The sequence below is a fragment of the Rhodnius prolixus genome, unplaced genomic scaffold (assembly GCF_049639745.1).
Source record: "Rhodnius prolixus isolate KJV_2025 unplaced genomic scaffold, Rpr scaffold_9, whole genome shotgun sequence".
In the NCBI taxonomy this organism is placed as follows: Eukaryota; Metazoa; Arthropoda; class Insecta; order Hemiptera; family Reduviidae; genus Rhodnius; species Rhodnius prolixus.
In genome coordinates, this window is record NW_027411604.1 from 458,339 (window position 1) to 484,962 (window position 26,624).

At 37.8% G+C, this 26,624-nt stretch overlaps 1 protein-coding gene and 1 long non-coding RNA gene across 2 annotated transcripts in view; one reads left to right on the plus strand and one right to left on the minus strand.

The window, feature by feature from the left end:
* The window catches only part of LOC141453912 (homeobox protein engrailed-2b-like), a 38,928-nt gene extending 20,973 nt beyond the window's left edge, over positions 1 to 17,955 (minus strand). Inside the window, exon 1 of the mRNA XM_074127540.1 lies at positions 15,342 to 17,955. Coding sequence (XP_073983641.1) covers positions 15,342 to 16,092 — 751 coding nt within the window. The 5' untranslated portion in view covers positions 16,093 to 17,955. The remainder of the gene's footprint in view (positions 1 to 15,341) is intronic.
* LOC141453914 (uncharacterized) overlaps positions 1 to 26,624 on the plus strand; it is a 212,410-nt gene that overhangs the window by 57,168 nt on the left and 128,618 nt on the right. Inside the window, exon 2 of the long non-coding RNA XR_012458305.1 lies at positions 8,207 to 8,239. This is a non-coding gene — a long non-coding RNA (uncharacterized lncRNA). The remainder of the gene's footprint in view (positions 1 to 8,206; positions 8,240 to 26,624) is intronic.

Below are 26,624 nucleotides of genomic sequence, written 5' to 3' on the forward strand. Positions count from 1 at the left end.
CCCGCAAAACTAAGATGTATTGCAGTAAAGTATGTTTGCTAGTCGCCACGGTAGTTGAGCGGTTAGAGGCTAGTCCCGCAAAACTAAGATGTATTGCAGTAAAGTATGTCTGCTAGTCGCCACGGTAGCCGAGCGGTTAGAGGCTAGTCCCGCAAAACTAAGATGTATTGCAGTAAAGTATGTTTGCTAGTCGCCACGGTAGCCGAGCGGTTAGTGGCTAGATCCGCAAAGCTAAGATGTATTGCGGTACTAGGCTATATTCCCCGGTCTATACCTTTAATGGTTAATATGAGAAATTTGCAGTAAGGTATGTTTGCTAGTAATAATGCACTAATTAACGTGTGTCTTTCTTAAATTACTTATTATTATTAATGCACCTGATTTAAATCCTTAGAGTATATTTTAGTTCATAAGTTACTTTAACAAATTTTTGAAATTTAATTTTGTCTCATTTCCATTAGTGCCTCTCCCGCACTGTTTCTAAACTTCCTCTTAAAGAAGTAAATAATCGATCCAATGAAATGGTATTTCCATTTTGAGCAAGTTTAATCAAACTAGTTAAATGAACATATTCAGCGTTGAAATCTTGAAATCGAAAATTAGGGACACAATCGATTAATTTGGACACAATTGATTACTTCCTTAAGAGGAGCTGGTGAAGAGTCATCAGCTGGCCAATTAATAACAATAATAATGCAGTTTTTTGTTTTTCTCTCTCTCTCTTCGTCATATTTTATGCATTTTTAAATTACATTTATTGCAGTTCTCCCCACCACCGTCGTCTAATTGTAAAGTGTAAAAAATTTATTACACTAGTATTGATAAGAACGACTCATTAGTGTGGCCTTCGACAATAAAAAACTATTCGCTACCGTTCTCTTGCTAAGTAGTTACCTCTTTATGAATTAATGATAAGGACACATAGGACTTCTCTGGCTTTGTAGGTTCGCAACCACGGGGACGGGTAGTTATTTTTTATTTTATTTTTTCCCCTCCCTAATTATCTCTCGCATTGTTAGTATTGTTGACAGTTGGAATACAATCAACAACTCGCTAATAATATCGTATTTTATTTATAGCATTGACAAGCTAAACTTTTCGTGTTTTACTTTAATTGGGTATAGAACAGTAATAAATTCCCCTCATTAGGGAACAACGTAAATATAAACAACACAAGAAAAAGTAGCCAGGAAGTGTTTGGGGTCCTTTTAACGACACGAATTTTGAACCGGAAATACCAAATGAATGTATTTGCAAAGTTCAATTCAGATCTGAAATCCTGTTTTTACCATCCCTTCCTCTTTTCCTGGTTTTGAATCGAATGTTTTTTAAGTCCCTTAAGTACGCTAAATTGGTCTTAGCAGTTATACATCCGCAATAAGTCAAAAAACCCCCCAAAAAGTTGCTCAAAGTTCAGATTTGAACATTTCGGCTTAGATCCTAACAGAAACACGGCACGGAGTGTAATGCCCTTGTTGTGTAAACAAAGAACCAAAGAGACTCCTGGGCTTGGGCAGAAATCCAGATTACTCCTGATTACAGGCCTATTCACGAGGCTTGGAAGGTTCAGGAAGCAGTTCTGTACAAGGTGGGGGCTCATTAGCTCGGAATCGTTGTGTGCAGATTGTGTCAGGATGAGGAGGAAACGGCCTTTCACTTGCTGTTCGATTTACACAGCAAGACTATGATGTCTTGGAATTGAAGAGACTCTGTGGTTGGGTAGAAATCAGATTACTCCTGATTACAGGTCTATTCACAGGGGCTTGGGTAGGTTCAGGAAGCAGTTCTGTAAAAAGGTGAGGGGCTTATTAACTCGGTATCGTTGTGCAGATTGTGTCAGGAAGAGGAGGAAACGGCCTTCTGTACAAGGTGGGGCTTGCTAGCTTGGAACCATTCTGCAGATTGTGCCAGGAAGAGGAGGGAAACAGCCTCTCACCTGTTATTCGATTGCGTTCGCTATCGAGAGACTGCGCTACGATATCTTTGGTACCTTGAGACCAAAGGAGAGTTCAGATTTGAACATTCGGCTTAGATCCTATCAGAAACACGGCACGGAGTGTTATGCTCTTGGCTGTGTAAACAAAGAACCAAAGAGACTTCTAGGCTTGGGCAGAAATCAGATTATTCCTGATTGCAGGGCTATTCACGAGGCTTGGAAGGTTCAGGAAGCAGTTCTGTACAAGGTGGGGCTTATTAGCTGGAATCGTTGTGAAGATTGTGCCAGGAAGAGGAAGAAACGGCCTCTGATCGAGAGACTGCGCTATAGATATCTTTGGAACTTTGAAGCCAGAGGAGATTATAGCGCAGAAGGAATTGGTAGGGAAAGCCCTCAACCTTCTTAGAAGGGGAGGACTAGACTCAAAAGGGGAAGGCACAATAAGCCTCTTGTGGCTGCGGTGGCCGTGGGGCATGGGTCCCGTCCCGCCTTTCAAAAATCTAAATCTAAATCTAGTTCCTAGCAGAGGATGTTACAATAAGATTTGAGCCAAAAAATCGATCAACCATTGTAATGAATCGATTTTTTTTTTAAAGAAAGTATTTTTAACTCGTATTCTTGAACGGCTCCTCTGATTTTTCTTTATATTAGTGATCTAATATTTATAGATTTACAACTTTTAGAAAAAAAGAAATGGATTTTTTCCCGAAGGATGCGATTAAGATCATTTCAAAGTAGAGAGGGTACCGGGAAGCCTTTTGTGAGCTTATGAAGATTGGATAGAGCGTCAAGAGATTTTGGATTGAGAAGACTTGATGCCTAATTAGGCACTGTAAGCCCAGATAAGTCTTATAGTTATCTAGTAAATCAGTGTTTTGGTTTCCATAAAGAGGATTTCCTAAGAAAGTTGAAGGAGTTGTAGCTGTACTTTGTCTAGTGTGGGGGATTCCATGGGCACTTTCTCTTAAGTATAATCCCAGGTATCTTGTACTATTGTACCGCTTATGGGATGGGACATTGGTTGGAGTAGATGGGAGCAACCTTTACCTAAACACTTTAGTGGGATATCTGCTGTTTGAAGGGTGTAGGAGACTAGCCTAAGGATGCTTCCTCGGGGAACTCCAGCCTCTCGGTCCTGGAGGATGTGAATCCTCACACGACTGTCTCTTACTACAGTTTCCCATCCTCTAACTGTACAAAATCCGTCTGAATTATTTCCTGTTCTGACTCCAAATAGCAGGAAAAGTTTAGAGAAAATTAGAGAAAAAGAAAACTATTACAGGAAATAAAAATATATTATTTACGTCATTATTACAGTTTAAATGCTTTACTCAACCCAAGATTGTTTTCTAGTTTTGTGTAGTTTGTAAGTTAACCTGTTTAAAAGGTCTCCAAATAAATGTAGATTGTGGGGGGCTCCACATATTATTTAGATGTAAATGGTCCTAAAGGAGAAGACACATATTTATCTACACCATATAAATGTACATGATAAGAAGGTAGAGACCGTGTGTAGTGAGGAGGCAGGCGGCTAGGGGTCGCCCTAGATCTATTGATGGATCTAGTAACATCAACACTACTTTTTAAGGAATGCTCTGTGAGTGTAGTTGACAGAAGATCTGTACGAAGCGGACTGACAGAGATGGGTCATCTGACCCTCAAGCTACCTGTCTTCTTCTGCTTCTTCTTCACGGCCCTTCACTAGTACCAGTGCCTGCCAAGGATTTAAATCAAAATAAAAATAATTCAAGAAGAAGAAAAAGAAAAGAATATCATAAATAAAAAATACAAGGTATTTGTCAGCTGTCTTGATTGTTGGGTACCTCTGGGATCCAGGACGAATATCCTTAGGTCCTGGTAATCAGTTATTCTACCCGTCTCATCCACAGCATCCTCAGCAGTACCCAAGGGAACACTCTCACGATCATTACTCTTATCATTTCTCTCAAAAAATTTTTATACCAATCTGATTTATCTAAAGGGAAGTAAGATTATTGCCGATTTCAGTCGTAATTTTTGTTCGTCTTATTAATACCAAGCTTTCGGCCTAGAAACTTCGACATCTTCAGGGCTGTGGAACATATGTTTTATAGCATCAGATTACAATTTACATATATTTGATATTATAAGTAGTTGACAAATATCATTTACCCTATACTTATTAACAGTTATAATTAGTTTTACAACGTTAAAGTTGGAGTATCTTCGAATCTGATCATTTTTGGTCACAAAACAAGAACATTTTAAAACCAAACCTACTCACAAGTACCTCAATCAGGACATCCAGAGATCTGTTTCTGTACAATATGTTCCACAGCTCTGAAGATGTACTAGTTCCTAGACCGAAAGCTTGGCAAAAAAATAAATAAAAGTAAAAAAGTAAAGTAATCGCCAATTTTTTCAGGCGGGGCTTAACGTCCAACTACCATTTACTAGCTGTCGTGGACGGAGGCGACTAGCAAACATACTTTACTGCAAATTTCTTGTATTAACCATTAAAGGTATAGACCGGGGAACATAGCCTAGTACCGCAATACATCTTAGCTTTGCGGGTCTAGCATCTAACCGCTCGGTTATCGTGGCGACTTGCAAACATACTTTACTGCAAATTTCTCTTATTAACCATTAAAGGTATAGACTGGAATATAGCCTAGCCCCGCAATACATCTTAGCTTTGCGTGTCTAGCCTCTAACCGCTCGGCTACCGTGGCGACTAGTAAACATACTTTACTGTAAATTCTCATATTAACCATTAAAGGTATAGACAGGGGAATATAGCCTAGTACCGCAATACATCTTAGCTTTGCGGGTCTAGCCTCTAACCGCTCGGCTATCGTGGCGACTAGCAAACATACTTTACTGCAAATTTCTCATATTAACCATTAAAGGCATAGACCGGGGAATATAGCCTAGTACCACAATACATCTTAGCTTTGCGGGTCTAGCCTCTAACCGCTCCGGCTACCGTGGCGCCTAATTTAAATAATTGAAACCACCTCAACATGCAGTTTCTTTTTATTTTTCAGCAACAGTGGATCAATCTAATGGACATGTACTGACAAAACAATGTCAACAAATTTAAATGACTGACTTTTTGCTTTTCTTTTTTTGTTTTGTCTGTATGTTTGTTTGATTTTTTTCATGTTGTTATTCATTTAAAAGAGAATAATTGACAATTTCTTTTTACGACTACATGCGCATAAATACTGGGTTTAAGCAGTTTAATATTTTATGAATGAGCTTCATTTTTTTAAAACAAAACCTAAAAAATATATCGAATGAAACAATTGTTTTCTTTTTTTCATGAATGAATAATTACTTCTCAATATGAGCCCACCCCAGTTATTTATTTGAGAGCACAATCGATTTGAGGCAGACAGTTACTCTTTCTATCGAATTAGTGTTCCAAATAAAAAAGAGATTAATTTATTAGGGGGGAAAAAAACAAAAATTGAATTTTTACCTCCGCCTAAGATCGATGTTATAAAGTCGATCGGTGGTTAGTTGGGTACTTTATTATTATTTTGAAGGGGGAGTGGTTTAAAGGAAACAGTTTTAAAGATAACTAGAAAATTATAAAAGAATACGATAATCGTTTCGTGTCATCGAATAACCGCATGACGAAATATTAAACAAAAGGCAGAACTGAATTCTTAAACACAGACATAACCTATGTACGTACGTACGTTCGTTTTTTTTTAGTAAAAAGATAGTTTTAAATTGTATTGTTCGTATGTGAGTGTGTTCCATAGTTCCTTCCCCCTCTCTCTTCCTTTATTAATGAAACAAAGGACAGAAGATCTAAGGGGTAAGGGGGGTGGCTAATAATGTTTTCTATTTGTCTGTTTGTATGTTACTATATGTTCAAGTTCATATAAACATCTACGTAGTATTAGTAAAGCATACTCATAGAGGAGCCACTTATAGCAATTATCATATTAAATCTTAAATATATATAACAGTTATGAGGATAACGCACACGTAGATATGAATCTAAATACTTTTTACACATCATGTCTGCGTATTGGTACGTATTATAAGACGGCCTAGTAAACTCTTAACGGCTTTTTAGTGTCTTATTTCTTTTTTTTATTCAATATAATCAATTTCTCTTACCCCAGTGTATAAGAAAGTATTGTGATCGACTAGATTTAAGATTTGAGTTTTAGAAACCGGAAATGAATTTTATTTTATTTTTTGAGGTCCCCAGAGTACAGGAAAAACGTGTACATGTTTCCGGCAGAATACCTGTAATGGATTAGCCACTTCTTCAGCGTTCTTGGCCGTCCCTGCGGGTATTCCCAGCCTAACAACATGAACATGAGCAACTTAATACTGTTACACCCCAAGAATGCATTTACACAGTACACATAGAGGCATAGCCATCTGTACAAGGTGGGGGGCTTATTAGCTCAGGGAACCGTTGTGTGCAGATTGTGGTCAGGAAGAGGAGAAAACGGCCTCTCACTGGCTATTTGATTTACACAGCAAGACTATGATGATGTCTTGGAATCGAAGAGACTCTGTGCTTGGGTAGAAATAAAGATTACTCCTGATATCGCAGGCCTATTCACGGGGGCATGGTAGGTTCAGGAAGCAGTTCTGTACAAGTTGGGGGGCTTGCTAGCTTGGAACTGTTGGGCAGATTGTGGGTCAGGATGAGGAGGAAACGATCTCTCATCGTCGAGCGGTTGCGCTATGAAACCTTTTGAAACTTTGAGACCAAAGGAGGTAGTAGCGCCAAAAGGAAGTGGTAGGTGGTAGTCCTCAATCTCTTTAGTAGGAGAGGTTTCATCTACTAGATCCAACGGGGAGGGCACAATAAGCCTCTTGTGGCTGCGATGCCATGGGGCATAGATCCCACCCGGCTATTTTATTCCTTATTTCTGCTGTTCGATTGTGAGCGGTTGCGCTATCAAACCTTTTGGAACTTTGGAGACCAAAGGGGATAGTAGCGCAAAAAGGGACTAGTAGGTGAAAGCCCACAACCTCTTTAGTAGGAGAGGTTTCATCTACTAGATCCAACGGGGAGGGCACAATAAGCCTCTTGTGGCTGCGATGCCATGGGGCATAGATCCCACCCGGCTATTTTATTCCTTATTTCTGCTGTTCGATTGTGAGCGGTTGCGCTATCAAACCTTTTGGAACTTTGGAGACCAAAGGGGATAGTAGCGCTAAAAGGGACTAGTAGGGAAAGCCCACAACCTCTTTAGTAGGGGGAGGTTTCGTCTACTAGATCCAACGGGGAGGGCACAATAAGCCTCTTGTGGCTGCGATGCCATGGGGCATAGATTCCACCCGGCTATTTTATTCCTTATTTCTGCTGTTCGATTGTGAGCGGTTGCGCTATCAAACCTTTTGGAACTTTGGAGACCCTTAGGGGATAGTAGCGCAAAAAGGGACTAGTAGGTGAAAGCCCACAACCTCTTTAGTAGGGGGAGGTTTCGTCTACTAGATCCAACGGGGAGGGCACAATAAGCCTCTTGTGGCTGCGATGCCATGGGGCATAGATTCCACCCGGCTATTTTATTCCTTATTTCTGCCGTTCGATTGTGAGCGGTTGCGCTATCAAACCTTTTGGAACTTTGGAGACCAAAGGGGATAGTAGCGCAAAAAGGGACTAGTAGGTGAAAGCCCACAATCTCTTTAGTAGGAGAGGTTTCATCTACTAGATCCAACGGGGAGGGCACAATAAGCCTCTTGTGGCTGCGATGCCATGGGGCATAGATTCCACCCGGCTATTTTATTCCTTATTTCTGCTGTTCGATTGTGAGCGGTTGCGCTATCAAACCTTTTGGAACTTTGGAGACCCTTAGGGGATAGTAGCGCAAAAAGGGACTAGTAGGTGAAAGCCCACAACCTCTTTAGTAGGGGGAGGTTTCGTCTACTAGATCCAAAAAGGGAGCTGGCACAATAAGCCTCTTTTGGCTGCGCTGCCATGGGGCATAGGTCCCGTTCCCGATAATCTAATCTACCGGCAGAATCCTGACAATTTGCCTAATTGCTTTATAATATTCAACTAATTGTCTAAAATGATATTATTCAAGCTATATATAAATATTGGTCCAAAGAGAATAGTCAAGATGTGATACATTTTGGCATGCTGCAGTGTTTCAAATTTTCCTATGTCATATTTTCAATAACTAATAATTATATTTTAAATGTTAAATATGAAAGGAAAATCATTTCATTAATAAGTATATAAGTAAAAAATTGCAAGTTTGTAGAGAAATGTAACAATTATAAATCTTTTTATTCTTTTTTTTACAGCACCAAAGATGCATCAGCTCCGCCATCAAACAGGTATTTAAATTTAATTACATACTTTAATAATAATATAGTTGATTGCATGGTGAATCAGCTGATTTCTAAATAAGAATCAATTAAAACAGCTGTTCATTTTTATTAGCACAATTTAAAATGTTTAATTGAAATTTAAATTAAACTTAAAAAAAAAAAAAAAAAAAATTCACAGCAATCGGACACCACTTTCAAATTAAATTTAAATTAATAGGCGCAAAAATTTAATATTGGTCTAAAATAAAAGTTAATATAAAAAGGATTTAAAAAAAAAAAGTGAAACAACAGAGACAAAATAACTTGTGCTATTACCAGCGTGTAATTGACTCGTGTAATTTTATATATCATCTAATATTACATGTAAATTACAGTGTTTTTTTTTTATCTTGTTTTTATTCTATTTTTGAGCATTAGAGGGGAAGGGGGAGGAGTAACAAAATTGTAGTTATGTGCGTATATGCTTTGTAACGGAAACGTTATCTTAATGTAGAGTACATGCACAAACATACAAATTCTCCTTCCTTTTTAGGCAATTTCACGCAATTATAGCAATATTAGCGTGGATTACCTAAATATATGTATTATACGAGGGTCGTTTGAAAAGTCCGTGCAAAGTCAGAGTGATAGTACTACTGGCGCGTATCGAGGTTATGTTTAGTTGGCAGCATCTCTTGGAAGAACACACACCAAGTTTCAGCCAGATCGGTCAATTTCTTTGTGTTTGGCATTCGTTTGAATCGAGGAAGTCGAGTGATTTTCAAAAAATGGACGAAAAAGAATTTCGTGTGTTGATTTAAACACTACTTTATGAAAGGCAAAACGCCTGAGGAGACTAAAGAGAAGCTTGATACAACATTATGGTGACTCTGCACCTTCGATTAGAACAGTTTATTAAGTGGTTTCAAAATTTTCGGAGTGGCCATATGGGCACAAGTGACGCTGAACGTGTTCTGGACGGCCCTGTTGAGGTTACTACTCCAGAAATCATTGATAAAATCCATGATATGGTGATGGATGACAGAAAAGTGAAGGTGCGTGAGATTGCTAGTGCTGTGGGCATCTCGAATGAACGGGTACATAATATTTTGCATCAACATTTGGACATGATCAAAGCTATCCGCAAGATGGGTGCCGCGCTTTATTGTTCACGCTTGACCAAAAACGAAATCGTGTGAAGTGTTGCAAGGACGGTTTGCAGCAACTGTTCCAGAAGAATCTGCAGGACTTTAAGCGTCGTTTCGTCACTGTGGATGAAACCTGGATACATCACTACACTCCTGAGACCAAAGAACAATCTAAACAATGGGTTACCAAGGGGGGCATCTGCGCCAAAAAAAAAGGCGAAGACCGTTCCTTCGGGCCGGAAAGATTATGGCGACTGTCTTTTGGGATTCGCAAGGAATAATCCTCATCGACTATCTGGAAAAGGGTAAAACTATTACAGGTGCGTATTATTCATCGTTATTGGACCGTTTGAAAACCGAGCTGCAAGAAAAACGCCCACGATTGGCCCACAAAAAAGTTCTTTTTCCATCATGACAACGCACCAGCTCACACCTCAGCAGTTGTGGTCGCAAAATTAATGGAAATAGGGTTCCAACTCGTTTCACATCCCCCCCTATTCTCCCAGACTTGGCTACCTCGGACTACTATTTGTTCCCCAATATGAAGAAATGGCTGGCGGGAAAAAAGATTTTATTCAAACGAGGAGGTGATTGCAGAAACGAATGGCTATTTTTAAGACTTGGACAAATCCTATTATTCGGAAGGGATCAGCAAACTAGAGCAGCGTTGGACGAAGTGTATAAGCCTAAAAGGAGACTATGTTGAAAAATAAAAAAAGGTTTACCCCAAAAAATTAAGTAGTTTTTATTTTTGCACGGACTTTTCAAACGACCCTCGTATATTATGTATTTCTTCTTTCTCTTAATCTACTATTGCGAGAGAGAAATGTAATCGGGCCGATTTTCCGATTTTGTGTGATTTTTTTTTACCGGAAATGTATATCTTGAGATCGATTGCATTTTTTTAAAAAAGTAATTTTGCAAAAAATGGTTTTTCTCTCTTTCTCTTGCACTCTCATTCTCACTCTCTTTGCGTATGTGTGTCTGTCTGTCTATTTGTCTGTCTGTTATCCGATTTCATCTTAATTCAGAAGCCAAAAAGAATCGCAGAACAAAAAGGTTTATATTTCACTTAATTTCTGACATAGAATTTCATAAAATTACGTTTTTGTTAAAAATCAGTCAATCAACCGGAAGTTTTGAGTTTTCTAAATTGATTTTTTCAGTTTTTTTTTCATCATCATCATCATAATCATTCCCCCAGTTTACCGCCAAAGCAGTGTTGGGAGTTTTTTTTGTAGAGTGCGGTCCAACTCTGTCTGTCCCCCGCCAGCTCCTTTCTCTTCTGCCAATCTATTCCTCTCCACTGACAGGCCTCTCTAACACCTTCCTCCCATTTCCATCTGGGTCTACCTCTCTCTCTCTTTTCCCTTCCACCTGTGTGCCGTATGCAATCTTTGCTACTCGGCTAGGATCCATGCGTAGCAGGTGTCCCAGCCATCTTAACCTGTTTTCTTCTATCTTTTCTACAGCTGGTCTGGTTTCTAGCTTTGCCCTGATCGTTGTGTTGCGGATACTATCTCTTCTCGTTTTACCTTCCACTTTCCTCAAGAACCTCATTTCAGTGGCTTGAATTTTTGATTTATTTTTAGAGGTTAAGGTCCAGAACTCGCTCGAGTATGTTAGGATAGGAAGGAATGTTGATTTATAAACAGCCATTTTTGCAGCCTTAGTCACCTCTCTGTGATTCAGGAAGCCTCTCTTGGTCGCCTCGAACATCCTGCTTGCCGTGCTGACTCTTTTGGTTATTTCCCGATCAAAAAAAAGCCATTCTCCTGCAGGTGTGCGCCTAGATATTTGAAGGTCTCCACTATCTCAATCACCTTTCCATTTAATCTGATGACCCTCATTGGTTTCCCGGATTTTTTGCCTATCTTCATGACCTTTGTTTTTTCCGGATTAATACTCATGTTTATTCTAGTTAATTCTTCTTGGAGAATCTTCAGGTTATCCTGAAGATCTCTGTCATTTTCCGCGAGTATTACCAAATCATCGGCAAACGCCAGTACGGATAGGCTAACTGGTCTCAGGTTTAAGTAACCAAGATTAAATTTCTTCATCCTTTCCTTAGCATTTTTTATGGCTGTGTGTCCAATACCAAAATAAATAGTAGCGGACTTAGACTGCATCCCTGTCTTATACCCCCTGACGTTTCAAATTCTGGGGATACATGACCGGCAAATCTCACCACACTTCTTGTCTTTGAATAGAGACTTCTAACTGCAAATACCAATCCTTTGTGTACTCCTTTCTCGTAATAAAATCATATAGACTTAAGGAGGAAGAAATAGGCAACACTTATAGAGAACATATAGAGAGAAGAGTAAGAGATCAATCATATTTGTGGAACAGTGAAGAGGTGGAGACTAGCTGGCAGAATATTAAGAAAATACTATTAGAAGCTGCAGAATTAGCCTGTGGAATGAGAAAAGTAGGGTCCAGTTTTTTTTTTTTTTTTTTTTTTAAAAAAAAGATTTTAAAAAATCAAAAATGGTTCAACAGTACCACAGTCAGTCAGTCAAGTCTATCAGTAAAGTATGCGGCCAGCATAGCCTCAGAAAACGGAAAAATAGCAGGAAGTACCTGTTATTGTTTTTCTAGATTTTGAAAGCCACCATCATAACTAAACAAAAACAAGTTTTTGAATGAAATTCACCAAAGCGGAAGTGGCAATTAACTGTGAATCAAATTTTTTACAGTTTTTTATTTTTTTTATTTTCGGAGATTTTCATGAAAACTGCTCTTACAATTTTCTTTAAATTTGTGGCAATGCATTGCGCATGTGTTTGTCTAAAACTATTATTAGAAACATTTTCCCGGGAAAATTCATTTAAGGGCACTTCTGAGCGTTGGAAGGATTTTTGGGCTTTCCCATTTTCAAAGTAATGGACATATTTATGACGTTTAAATACTGAAAAGAATGAAATATGCAACTGAATTTCTAAATTTAATGAATATTTCCTGACCGGAAGTACTTTTCACTGTTGAGATTTTCTTTTCTTTTTTTTTGTAGTTTTCAGCGATTACGTAAATGGTTCTGTTTTGAAGTCTACCTTTTCACTACATTAAAAATAGTACATGTGAAAACCAGATTTTCTTTGTTTTTCTTTCAAAAATATTGAAATACATGTGATTTTTCCCGGAAAACTCAACACCTTAAAACAGGAAGTTAAAAGAATTGAAATCTTTTCAACACAATGTCACTTTCAAAAGCTCTGCTAAAAAAAAAAATCAATTCTTCCGTGTAAAACTGTATAGCATAACTATCAAATATTCATTCGATTAATTGCACAGTTTACACACTGTGTGCGGGCGCGCGGATCGGAATGGTTTTGTTTATTTAACCGCCTGCAACTGTAAATAAATGATTAGCTAAATTGTAGATATTTAAATAAAAACCTTGGAGAGTACATTTGCATGACTTTTTTTACTTCATTATTAAAATAGGTAACCGTTTTCAAGTTTAAAATGGCATAAGGCGTTGCGGTAGCCGAGCGGTTAGAGGCTAGACCCGCAAAGCTAAGGTGTATTGCGGTACTAGGCTATATTCCCCGGTCTATACCTTTAATGGTTAATATGAGAAATTTGCAGTAAAGTATGTTTGCTAGTCGCCACGGTAGCCGAGCGGTTAGAGGCTAGACCCGTAAAGCTAAGATGTATTGCGGTACTAGGCTATATTCCCCGGTCTATACCCTTAATGGTTAATATGAGAAATTTGCAGTAAAGTATGTTTGCTAGTCGCCACGGTAGCCGAGCGGTTAGAGGCTAGACCCGTAAAGCTAAGATGTATTGCGGTACTAGGCTATATTCCCCGGTCTATACCTTTAATGGTTAATATGAGAAATTTGCAGTAAAGTATGTTTGCTAGTCGCCACGGTAGCCGAGCGGTTAGAGGCTAGACCCGCAAAGCTAAGATGTATTGCGGTACTAGGCTATATTCCCCGGTCTATACCTTTAATGGTTAATATGAGAAATTTGCAGTAAAGTATGTTTGCTAGTCGCCACGGTAGCCGAGCGGTTAGAGGCTAGACCCGCAAAGCTAAGATGTATTGCGGTACTAGGCTATATTCCCCGGTCTATACCTTTAATGGTTAATATGAGAAATTTATAGTTTAAATAAAAAATAAAAAATCTTCTGGTAACTATCTTAACAAATTACAAAGCATCCAAAAAACGCCCTAATGAAAACACATGCTTGAATCTAAATAATTTTTTTCTTTCCTGGTAAAACGTTTCAAATAAAAGTGATAGGCCTACATTGTATGAGTACAAAAGTTCACGGAAAAATCATTGTAACTACTTTCAAAATAAATCGCAGAAAAAAGAAGAAAAATTGTAAAATTCGTACAGTAATTCGGATTTCCCATCGACTAATTTTCTTTATATTTTAGAACTGATTCTTTTTAAATGTTATACAGGTGATATGTGACCACTCGTTTTTCACGCAAATTCTAACTTAGAGAAAAAGTCTGCCCTAACAACACACCCTCACACTTAGAAATACCCTTCCAACAATTTTCTAAGGGCAAAATATTGCAAACAAAAGCTATATACCAACATGCATGTGATTAGTTTTCATCTGATTGGAAAATTCAAAAGAAAATCATAGGAGTTTTTCACGAGAAAAATGTGTGAATCATTGGAAAAAGAATCAATTCGTAAAAATTGTTACAACTGATTTTAGTACAAAAGTGGGATACCGTAGTTCGTGTTCTTCCATCTTAAGAGTTAGATCCGAAGACGAATTGGTAAAAAACAAAAGAAAAACTTCTTTTTCAAATTCCGAGGACCCCAGAAATGTTCTTCTGGTTAGGGAAAACTTGAAATAGACATCATTGAATTGATTGGAGATTTCTGTTAATAGATCCAATTCTAACTTAGAATTTTATCAACGTATCTATTGCTTAATAAAATTGTAATTATGGTAAAACCTCACAGTTCTCTGAAATAGCACTTTAGAGACAAAGTTAGTCCTAATCCTCGCAGTACTTTTATCTATTGCTTAATCTAAGATTAATTTTAAATGTGTAAAGTTACAAATAGAAATTACCTCATCTATTCTATGAAAATTAGGCACGGCTGGTTAAATGTAATGGAAATGGAATAATTTACGAGAAATATCTCGGGAAAAGGAAAACTAACTTCGGGAAATCGCCTTTTGGAAAACAGATTTTCTGTGAACACCAAAATTGCGGCAACACTTTTATTGTTCTACACTGTAGGCGGTAGATCTGTACATTTACAGCCAGAAGTGCATTCAGGATGTATTTTCTTAGAAAAAACTTTGTAATAAGAATGTTGGACTCTAGTAGAAAATGTTTTAAAGAAAATTTGTTAAAATCGTTTTCAATTAAATGGGGAAAATTTCTGTTCATTCTTTTTGGTGACTGATTCATAGTTTCAATAGGATGAAAAAATAATTGCCATTTCAGTCGTGATACATTTATTCTGCCGAGCTTTCGACCTAGGGACTAGGGTCATCTTCAGGGCTAGTTTACAAAGTAATATTTTTACATTACAGGGTTGGTGTGTCTTCTGTCTTCTCTGTTCATCGATTGAGTGTGATCGGTCTGTGTGTGATATGTGTCCAACCCTGTAATGTAAAAATATTACTTTGTAGACTAGCCCTGAAGATGTGACCTAGTCCCTAGGTCGAAAGCACGGCTATAATAAATGTATCACGACTGAAATGGCAATTCAATTATTTTTTCATCCTATTGGGGAAAATTTTCTTTAAAAATTGGCTCAGAAAAGTAACATTTGGAGTTTTTATGATTGTGAACCAACTAGAAAGTTGATTTTGAGCTTAGTTTTGAGAATTTGGCCTTAATTACTACGCTCCTTTTTTTTTTTTTTTTAAAGAGTAGTTGAAGCTAGTTGGATAATTAAAATCAGCTGTTTTGCACTGCCAGATGTTTTATTTAGAATTATAACAAGGCGGGAGGTTAAAATAACAATTAGGCAAAAAAATAAGTAGTTACCTGAACTAGGTCTATCGGAATATCTAGTACAATAGACCCAAGCCGGCCATACAGGTCCATTCGGTTCGTCTGGTAAAACTGGGTCAATTTTCGTCGGCGAGGGAACCTCTTGGGCAGCTTTCCTTGGCGGTCCTGTGGCCACAGTGGGCGAACCAGTAATTGTACTACAATTATTATTGTTTACGTTCACGTTTGTATTTACAACGGCCGGCGATGCACGTCTGACAATTTTGCCAAATTCCGGCTTTAATATATTGTCTACGGAGAAGGATAAACGTGATGAAGGTGGCGGTGATTGATGATTTAGGTGATGATGGTGATGGTGGTGGTGGTGATGATGATGATGATGATGCGGATCGCCACCATTGTTCGATGATGGTGATTCTTTGGATTGTGGTGAAACTGTGGACGAAATGGACGGTGGTGTGGATACCGGTGTGGACAGTACTGGCGATGTTGATGGTTGCGGTGATGAGACCGGCGATGATGATGACATGGGCGGTGATGCACAAGTCGATGATGATATTGCCATAGTGGATCCTGGTATTGATGAGCATATTGATGATGGTGAACGGGCTATACCGATTATTGATGGAGGTGAAATGGCCGGCGTTGGTAAGATTCTTGCAGATGGCAATACGCTCAACACTGGTGAACATCTTTCCGGTCTAGTCAACAATTCTATCCGGTGAAACGCTGAAGTGCGTCTTGGTATTTCTGGTGATCTTCGAGCACTCTCTAGTGCAGCCATTATCACAACACCATGTCCAAAAAAGTGAACTTTAAAATAGTTTTTTTTCAAAACACTAAATTCACTATATTTAAAAAAATTAAATAAAAATTCAATCTTATAGACTTCTAGCTCTCTTGCAAAACTGAAAAAACAAATCGCCGCTTTACGATATCCTGTAACGCACAAAGTATAAAAACGCTCTTTTTCAACTACTTCGCCCCTCTCGTTTGCTTTATACACACACGCGCGCGCGCCACCGGACGGCCCGCCACAGCAACAATTGAGAGCCTTCTGTCACCGGGTGACAGCTTTAAACTAAGATTTCAAACTTGAAATCTGTCCCAGGTTTCTTTGCCCCTAAAAGAAGCAAGAAGTAGGAAGCAAGGAAAGGATAGAGAGAAGGAAGAAGGCAAGAAAAAGAAAAGAAAAGAAAAAGGAAAAAAAAACAAGAAACGTTAAAAGTGGGACGGGCCTGTTTTTAGAGTAGAGTTGTATAAGCTAGTAGTGGAGTAGGTAGTAATACAGATGAAGATATATACAATACCGGGGGGATATAGCCTGAACGCTGCACGAAAACATAAAGTAAGGGGAGGCGTTAGTTAACTAGAGAAAAAAGTGGGTGGGGAAAACAAGACCACGCCTACTTGGAGGAGTACTCCTCTAGCTAGATAGAAGGGGCGGGCCCCTTTTAATAAACATTCCACTCACCCAGGACTCCATCCCTACTCAACAATCAGAACACGCCCATTGAAGCGCAAGCGCTACAGCACTAACCAATCACAGACAAAAACCAATAAAAAAAAAAAAAAAAACACTCCACAACTACCACACTTTACACTAGAAAGAGATAAACTTATACCAGATTTCAGCAAGCTAAACAAAGATAACAAGAGACAGAGTAATGGAAACTGAAAAGGAAAAACATACCTTCAATCTTTCCCCCCCACTACTTTTGATTCTGTTTACAAAAGAATATTCAAATAAAAAGAAGAAAACCCTAACCTAAAACCAACACAAACAACAAAAGACACTGTTGATAACCAGAGAAAGATACTACGACAGAGCGCACTGGTTCCCCCGCCTTTTTTTGCCGCCACCGCCAAAAAAAAAAAAGAAAGAAAAAAAAAAAAGGAACCCCAGTGCCTGTTGGATCAAGTTATTTCCCTCTGACACCCTTCCCCACCCGAACAACGAGCAGATTGGCGGGCTCCGCCTTCTCTGTTCAAAACTTAATCTCTTTTACAGATTACATATATTGGTAACACGATTGAAGGTTACTATATGTTTATTAAGAAACGAGGTTTTTTCCCCTCTTCGACTTCTCCTCCTCCTCCTCCCCCAGTAAACTGTGGCTCACTCTGTTGATGGAATCATTACACTCACTTAACTTGTAACTCACTACAACAACTACACAAAAAAAAGAACAACAACAACAACAGCAACAACAGAGTTACGCTGCTCTCTACCTATTAATTATTGCATCGCCAATCTTCTGTGAATAAAAAACGATTTTGTTTATTATTATTTTTTTAGTACCCATATTATTATTTTTGATTTGATTACTCAATTAATTCCTCAATTATTTTATTAAGTTTTCTTTTAGGGAAGTACAGATCTGAAGCGTAGTGCTACAAGATGAACTACTACATCAATTACTGTCATTCTGACCATTAAGTACGTAAGTCGTGCGCGCTTAGTTCGGCATAAAAACTAATGTAGCGCTAGTAATGACGCTTTCACGGGTTTTGGTACAAAGGTTTATCAATATTAAAAATGTTAACTCCAGTATCCATTTGCAGTTGTTCTCCCCAGGGCAGCATCCTGGGTCCTCTTATACCTCTACCTAGGGTAGAGGCGCCACGGTAGCCGAGCAGTTAAAAGATAGACCCGCAAAGCTAAGATGTATTGCGGTACTAGGCTATATTCCCCGATCTATACATTTTAATGGTTAATATGAGAAATTTGCAGCAAAGTATGTTTGCTAGTCGCCACGGTGGCAGAACGGTTAGAGGCTAGACCCGCAAAGCTAATATGTATTGCGGTACTAGGCTAAGTTCTCCGCTTTATACCTTTAATGGTTAAAATGAGAAATTTGCAGCAAAGTATGTTTGCTAATCGCCACGGTGGCAGAGTGGTTAGAGGCTAGACCCGCAAAGCTAAGATGTATTGCGGTACTAGGCTATATTCCCTGGTCTATACCTTTAACGGTTAATATGTGTTTTTAGTTAAGTATGTTTGCTAGTCGCCACGGTAGCCGAGCGGTTAGAGGCTAGACCCGCAAAGCTAAGATGTATTGCGGTACTAGGCTATATTCCCCGGCCCATACCTTTAATGGTTAATATGAGAAATTTGTAGTAAAGTATGTTTGCTAGTCGCCACGGTAGTCGAGAGGTTAGAGGCTAGACCCGCAAAGCTAAGATGTATTGAGGTACTAGGCTATATTCCCCGGTCCATACCTTTAATGGTTAATATGAGAAATTTGCAGTAAAGTATGTTTGCTAGTCGCCACGATAGTCGAGCGGTTAGACGCTAGACCCGCAAAGCTAAGATGTATTGCGGTACTAGGCTATATTCCCTGGTCTATACCTTTAACGGTTAATATGAGAAATTTATAGTTAAGTATGTTTGCTAGTCGCCACGGTAGTCGAGAGGTTAGAGGCTAGACCCGCAAAGCTAAGATGTATTGCTGTACTAGGCTATATTCCCTGGTCTATACCTTTAACGGTTAATATGAGAAATTTATAGTTAAGTATGTTTGCTAGTCGCCACGGTAGCCGAGCGGTTAGAGGCTAGACCCGCAAAGCTAAGATGTATTGCAGTACTAGGCAATATTCCCCTGGTCTATACCTTTAATGGTTAATATGAGAAATTTGCAGTAAAGTATGTTTGCTAGTCGCCACGGTAGTCGAGAGGTTAGAGGCTAGACCCGCAAAGCTAAGATGTATTGCGGTACTAGGCTATATTCTCCGCTCTATACCTTTAATGGTTAATATGAGAAATTTGCAGTAAAGTATGTTTGCTAGTCGCCACGGTAGTCGAGAGGTTAGAAGCTAGACCCGCAAAGCTAAGATGTATTGCTGTACTAGGCAAAAAAAAAAAATCAAAAATTGGTTAATATCTGTAAAATTCCAGCTCTGTATTGTCTCTTCCTGTCTGTAAAGTGAGACTTCCGGTAGATGGGTTTTTATCGCTTAAATTGCCAACAGAATCCTAGTACTCAAACGAAGTATTAAGTTTGAGCTATTTGTGATTTTTTTCGGGTTTTGAATTAGTGTGTTTACAAATAGGCTGCTAAAAAAACGGATATTTCCAATGTAAAATTTAATGTAAAAAAAAAAGTTGATTATGATCGCACTACTTCCGTTTACAAGAAGCAAGAGGATACAAAAAAAAAGGGCAAAGAGTTTTATTCTCTGCATATCTTAGATGGGACATTAACTAAATTAAAGAGAACTAAGACTGATGCCGTCACAAAAGGAAAAACCAACTGTAAAACTTTTTCCGTGCCACCCAAATCTATTGAATTATTAATACACCACTTCCGTTAGCATGTCAGGTAGAGAAAAGTACAGAAGAAGATTTGTGTGAAGTGCCGTAGAGATAGGGGGCGGCCAATTCTTTAAGAAAGCACCAAGACGACATCTTGGGACTGAGGAGCTGATGTAGCCATTTGTCTTCTGCCTTTGGACAACTACCTGGGCACTTAGAACGAGCTCGATATTTACCGTCACTCTTTAGTTTCAATTTCAAGCTATACTCTCTCTCTGTCACTCTCTCAGGAAGAAAGAGAGAGAAGACGAAGTATCACCTCAGAACGAACTTCTGACTATCTTGACAAAGTTACTAACTTAAGTCAGAACGAACATACAACATACAAAACTTATCTCATTTAACTTGGAACATGCCATATGCCACATTTATATATGTCAAAAGAGAGACAGAGATAGAAAAAACACAAACAGGACAGAGGGCGAAGGTTAATAAGAAGGGCATCCCTTCCCTAACTTCATAATTACTAACTTCTCAAGTTTCCCCCAACATCTAGGCTAACCCTTCCATGAAGGATTGACTTGACAGCCGAAACAAAACTACTTAGGAATTTTGGTTTTAACTTATTTCATTTTGTGTTAATTTCCTAGTAATTTTTTGAATTTAACGTCATATCCGGGGGCACGTTTCCTATCTAAAGACATTTCCTTAATCTGTTTTGTTTTTTGTTTTCTGCATTTCCGTACCTTGGCTAAATTTAGGTCATGCATCTAGTCATATGTGCAACTGCAGAAATACAAAAAAATCTGATTCTGGCAGTTCGTTCATCATTGAATTGCCAAAATTACACTTCTACAGCTTTGACGCCCCTTTCGATAAGTCTTATCAGGCTTATTGCGAAACTTTTTTTTTTTGCAAAAATTAAAAAACATGATGGGGAAAGCCAGTTTTAATCAGTTAAAGAAATGATTTCAGCTATTTAGAGAGCGTAATTCTCCAGAACTTGATCGTTCTTAACATCGTTCGGTACTAGTTTTGATTTAATTAGTGGGGTTACAAGATATTTGGGTCCATTCTAAGTCTACGATAATCATGATAAGCGCCACGATAGCCGAGCGGTTAGAGGCTAGACCCGCAAAGCTAAGATGTATTGCGGTACTAGGCTATATTCCCCGGTCTATACCTTTAATGGTTAATGTGAGAAATTTGCAGTAAAGTATGTTTGTTAGTCGCCACGATAGCCGAGCAGTTAGATGCTAGACCCGCAAAGCTAAGATGTATTGCGGTACTAGGCTATATTCCCCCGGTCTATACCTTTAATGGTTAATATGAGAAATTTGCAGTAAAGTTTGTTTGCTAGACGCCACGGTAGCAGGGCGGTTATAGGCTAGACCCGCAAAGCTAAGATGTATTGCGGTACTAGGCTAAATTCCCCCGGTCTATACCTTTAATGGTTAATGTGAGAAATTTGCAATAATGTATGTTTGTTAGTCGCCACGATAGCCGAGCAGTTAGATGCTAGACCCGCAAAGCTAAGATGTATTGCGGTACTAGGCTATATTCCCCCGGTCTATACCTTTAATGGTTAATGTGAGAAATTTGCAGTAAAGTATGTTTGCTAGTCGCCACAGTAGCCGAGCGGTTAAAGGCTAGACCCGCAAAGCTAAGATGTATTGCGGTACTAGGCTTTATTCCCCGGTCCATACCTTTAATGGTTAATATGAGAAATTTGTAGTAAAGTATGTTTGCTAGTCGCCACGGTAGTCGAGAGGTTAAAGGCTAGACCCGCAAAGCTAAGATGTATTGCGGTACTAGGCTTTATTCCCCGGTCCATACCTTTAATGGTTAATATGAGAAATTTGTAGTAAAGTATGTTTGCTAGTCGCTACGATAGCCGGAGCGGTTAGAGGCTAGACCCGCAAAGCTAAGATGTATTGCGGTACTAGGCTATATTCCCCCAGTCTATACCTTTAATGGTTAATGTGAGAAATTTGCAGTAAAGTATGTTTGCTAGTCGCCACGATAGCCGAGCGGTTAGATGCTAGACCCGCAAAGCTAAGATGTATTGCGGTACTAGGCTATATTCCCCGGTCTATACCTTTAATGGTTAATATGAGAAATTTGCAGTAAAGTTTGTTTGCTAGACGCCTCCGTCCACGGCACCTAGTTGGACGTATAGCCCGCCTGAATAAATAGGCAATTACTTTACTTTACTACGATAATCATGATACAATACTGTTATGTATTAAAACTGTCCGGTAGGACAGTTGTATAAGGATTAAAACTGTCCGGTAGGACAGTTGTATAAGGATTAAAACTGTCCGGTAGGACAGTTGTATAAGGATTGATCGTCAAAAAGTGCACGAAAAAGCGTAACGTTAAAAAACACCCAACTTTGACAATTTTTTTCTCTTTTTCTATAAAAGATAAAATTCCCAAATTTTCTTTAAAATATAGGGCAAACCCTCCTTTATAACTGTAATTTTTTTGCAACCCCCCAGACCTAATAGATTTCGAGAAAAAAGTCGCCGAAAATGAGCAAAAACGGCATTTTCAGAAATTGTTGTTGTTCTTGTTCTTCTTCTTCTTCTTGTTGTTGTTGTTGTTACCTTTTTTGTAAACTACGTAGCGCCTAAACGCAAGAACCGATTTTCATGAATGAGGTGACATTCGATTCGGAATTTTATGTAGATGTGCCTTTTGGGGATCTCGACGCTGTACACCGAATTAGAGAGGAGTTAGCCCCCTGTATGTAAGGCCCCCTTCAAAATTATTATTACTAATTACTCTGTAAATCTTAGCCCGATTTTGATAAAATTTGGTAGGATGATAGAGTTAGGGCTCCCCTACGTAACATTAAAGCGGCGATCTGCTCTTACACTAGTTAAGGGGAAGTATAGCAATCGTTTCAAATTATCGACAAGTGAACTGATTTTCATGAATGAAGTGTCATTCGAATCGAAATTTTGTACAGATTTGCACTTTAAAAGTCTCGTCGCTACGCCTTATATGGAGGGGAGTTTGCCCCACCCAAGTAAGGCCGTTTCTAAAACTATTATTACCAATATTTCTATAACGCTTTGTCCGATTTTGATAAAATTTAGCACGAAGAAGTGATTAAAGCTCCTCTACATGGCTGTGAAGTGCCATCATGCTCTTACACCTACTAAGAGGAAGTACTGAAATCGTTAAAATTATCAATGGGTGAAACTATTTACATTAATGAATTGTCGTTCGATTCAAAATCTTTGCCTCTTTGCCTTTTAGGGAGAAGTACTGTAATCGCCCGTTTATTTTTCTTACTCCTCTTAAAAGGAAGGTCTGAAATCGCAGTTTAAATTTGCTTTTTACGTACAAATACCTTCCTATTTTATATAAAAAGGCTTTCCCAAAAAAATTGTTATTGAGGATGGTTTGGGGACCGCAACTATAATCATTCTTTAAAAAGATCTCTCCAGTGGTAGTTACGGTTCCTACTTAACACCTTATCAGGTTATAATGATAGAATTGCTTATTCCAAATTTAAAAAAAACAGTAAAGCAGATATGTAACTTAGCAAAAAAGACAAAAATGAAAATCTTTCCAAAAGGTACAAAAATCTCCTTAACAAAAACTTACAGTTTAAAATGTTAAGTATAAGGGTTGATTAAACGCCAAAAGGTACACAAATCAGCAAGTACCCAACATTTCATTCAAGCTTAGTTGATATAATTTAAGTAATTTTGCTGCATTAACTTTTCCTTCACATTTTTTAGAATTTATTAGATGTCACAGACCCTTATGCTGGCCATTTTCATCTACAAAAAATTTGTTCAAGTAGCACTGTAGATTGACTGTAATATCTATTAATCTATAATAATCAAACTATTAATTACAGGTTAAAAAGAAAACGTTATAAAAAATAAAAAAAAATACGAGGCTACAAAATTTAAAAACTTTTTTTAAAAAATGCTTACACCAACATACATCAATGATTTCGATTTTTTTATTTTTAATAAAAATCGTCTGTTTAAGTTTATTCTTCGATTAAAGTAATTGTTATTTTATGTAGTAGTCAAACGTTTATAATAATAGGTAATAATTATCTGGCTTTATCGCAAATAATATAGTTTTCTTCAATCACACTCTCAATGTAGCTGTTCTTCTCACAATGTTATATATATGTTATGTAATATAAAATAAATAAGTATTGCATACTTTTAGGACAGCTAATTATTCCAGTATTTTACTGTAAGTAAAATTAAATTACAATTGAGAAATGAATAATTGTTGTTGAATAATCTACTTGTTATTAACTGTGTGTTATTTGTGCTCACGAATATTTCGGTAAGACGAATTCAAGTCTGAAATATTGTTTTAAATCCTCCGTGATTCAAATTTAAACAGTAGCCGACTCTAACTTTGTCTTTTTCTACTTTAACATGCATGTATAAGATGTGACAACTTCAGAATAAAGGGCATATTAAAGATAAATCAGAAGAATAATTTGGAATAGAGTTAAAATAAAGTACCTATTTAAAAACGAAGATATAATATACATTTTATCATAATTATAACCAAATAATATTATGAACGAACTGGCCAGCATAAGGGTCTGTGACATCTAATAAATTCTAAAAAATGTGAAGGAAAAGTTAATGCAGCAAAATTACTTAAATTATATCAACTAAGCTTGAATGAAATGTTGGGTACTTGCTGATTTGTGTACCTTTTGGCGTTTAATCAACCCTTATACTTAACATTTTAAACTGTAAGTTTTTGTTAAGGAGATTTTATATTTAATGTTCTTATTTTTAAATTCTAAACTTAAAGTCTATACATTACACGGAAGTGGGCTATGCCCAATCTTTGTCCAAGAGGGATCCTTTCTCAATTTTTTCCGGGACAATGTTTGTAATTAAAATTTGTGGAAATTCTTAGGAAGGAAAATGGTGGAAAAGTGAGCCAAAGTTACTCTTGGAGGTTTCCGGAACAGAAAAAAATAAAAAATAGCATTGCCTTAAATAGAGCTGTTAGATCCACATTTTCGGAAGTTTATTGAGAAAAACAATGATGATAACACTCTGCTATTTGATTAGCTCATCTTTGTGAACGACCAAAGATGTGCGTGGTGAAGAAACGGAAGTACAGCATTAGCGAAGAACGTCACGATCTCTGTTCCGCTAAACTCTCGCATTCTTTTAACTAAAATAATGCCATAACTTGATCCTTGAATACACCTGTTTCTATTTTTGTTTTTGTTTTTTTTTTACTAAATACAGCTGTTCATTGTAATCATATGTTTGTAATTAATGATAATTAAAATAACAAAAGAAAATGTTTAACTTTCTCTGAAAGAAAAAAAACTTGGGAGAGAAGTTTGTTGTGACAAAAGTGTTTCTTGACCATAATTACGAGCTACAGTTTGTTCCATTGTCTTGGAAAATTGTATGATGACAGATCTTTAGCTAGATGTCCCATTTTGATCCTGTGGCAAAAAACAGGAGGGGGTAATTAAGGAGCAATAAGAGAAGTGGGGGGGATGTGTGAGCAAAGCTGTGCCCTGTCGGTCCCTCCAAACTCTAGAGGATCTACGGTTGAATTGTAAGCTCCAAAGCTCATGGAGCCTGATTTGAAAGCTACCTGTGTGACCAGTTTCTGCACAAGCTTATCTTCGTGAAGCATTCATCATCATTTTGGAGGAAGCTAGCTCTTTTTTTTTTTTTTTTTCTTGCTTTTTTAGCTCTAGCCCTTGCAGTGCAGCCCTGTCAGATCTAATTGCTAGGTTAATCTCGAGATCTTCCAGCAGTGGACAATCTTCTCCTGAACATTCCTCGACACTATAGCCCAAAAATGGAGTACAGCATTTTTTTTTTTCGCAACCAATAGCTAATCGGTTTTATTTTCTCCTCACATCCGGGGAGAAATGCCATTCAAGTTGTCCAGCCATCTTGTTAGATGGACTCTGTAACCATCTTGGCAGTCTCATCCATTCTCTCCAAAAAAAAAACAAACCCAAATTACCTCAGTTAATCTTAGCTCAAATTCTGGCTCGTTATACAAATCGTAAGTTTCATACTTTTTCTTGAACACTATGGTCCAATTCTGGTTATCACTAATTAGTGTCCAAATATTTCCCCAATCACGCTAGAAATGCCTCATTTTGTCCTCTTTCAAATACCTACCCAATTCTCACACCCAACAAGTCGATCGCGAGGCCAGTTTTGGTCGATCGTCGATCGCTCGCAATGTCTGGGGTAGAATTCCGTGTACCATGGACTTTGAAGCGATTGTAGAAGATTCCCCTGGATGTGAGTCTTTTTGGCCCTTTAAATAATTATTGTTGTTGTTTTTTACGCAGGTAGATAAGCCGTATATCTATATTTCAGTGCGAGATGTACTCAGCGAGCTATTGATAGATTAGCAAAAAGTAAGTCATTCTTTCACGATAAATTTTCCTGGCCCCCCCCAAAAAACACGAAAGTGAAATATTGAAATCAAATTATCATCCATACTGTGCATTTTTATAACAACTTTTTCATATTTACGAACAAATAGTACAACAACTTATACATTGCAGTTGATTAAAATATTAAATTGCCTTTTAAGTTAGTAAAAAATCTATCTTGAAAAAGGGTCGGAAAATAGAATATTTTAGGTGCCGCATGCTGCTATCAAAAGTTGGGTCTGGAAATTTATTTTCTTCATGAGCCTATATCTCGGAAACTTAATAAGTGATTTAAAAATAATAATAAGGTAGGTGGGGGGGGAAGATGCCACACTTAACACTTATTTCCGTACTGTACGGTTATGTAGGGTTCTGTAGGGTTCTGGGTGATCGAAAAACAACAACAAATGTATCAACGTCTAGGTTGTTTTTTATTCTTTAATTACATATATTTATTAGTATATTTAATTAAATGCAAAACCGATAAAAGTGCATTTGAATGAAATTTGTCAAAACTGGCATCTTCCCCCATCATGTGGGGAAGATGCCAGTTGATGCGGGGGAAGATGCAACAATATCTTAAGATATAAATTGCGAAAGAAAAAAATTACAAATTTAATATTAGGTAAACAGC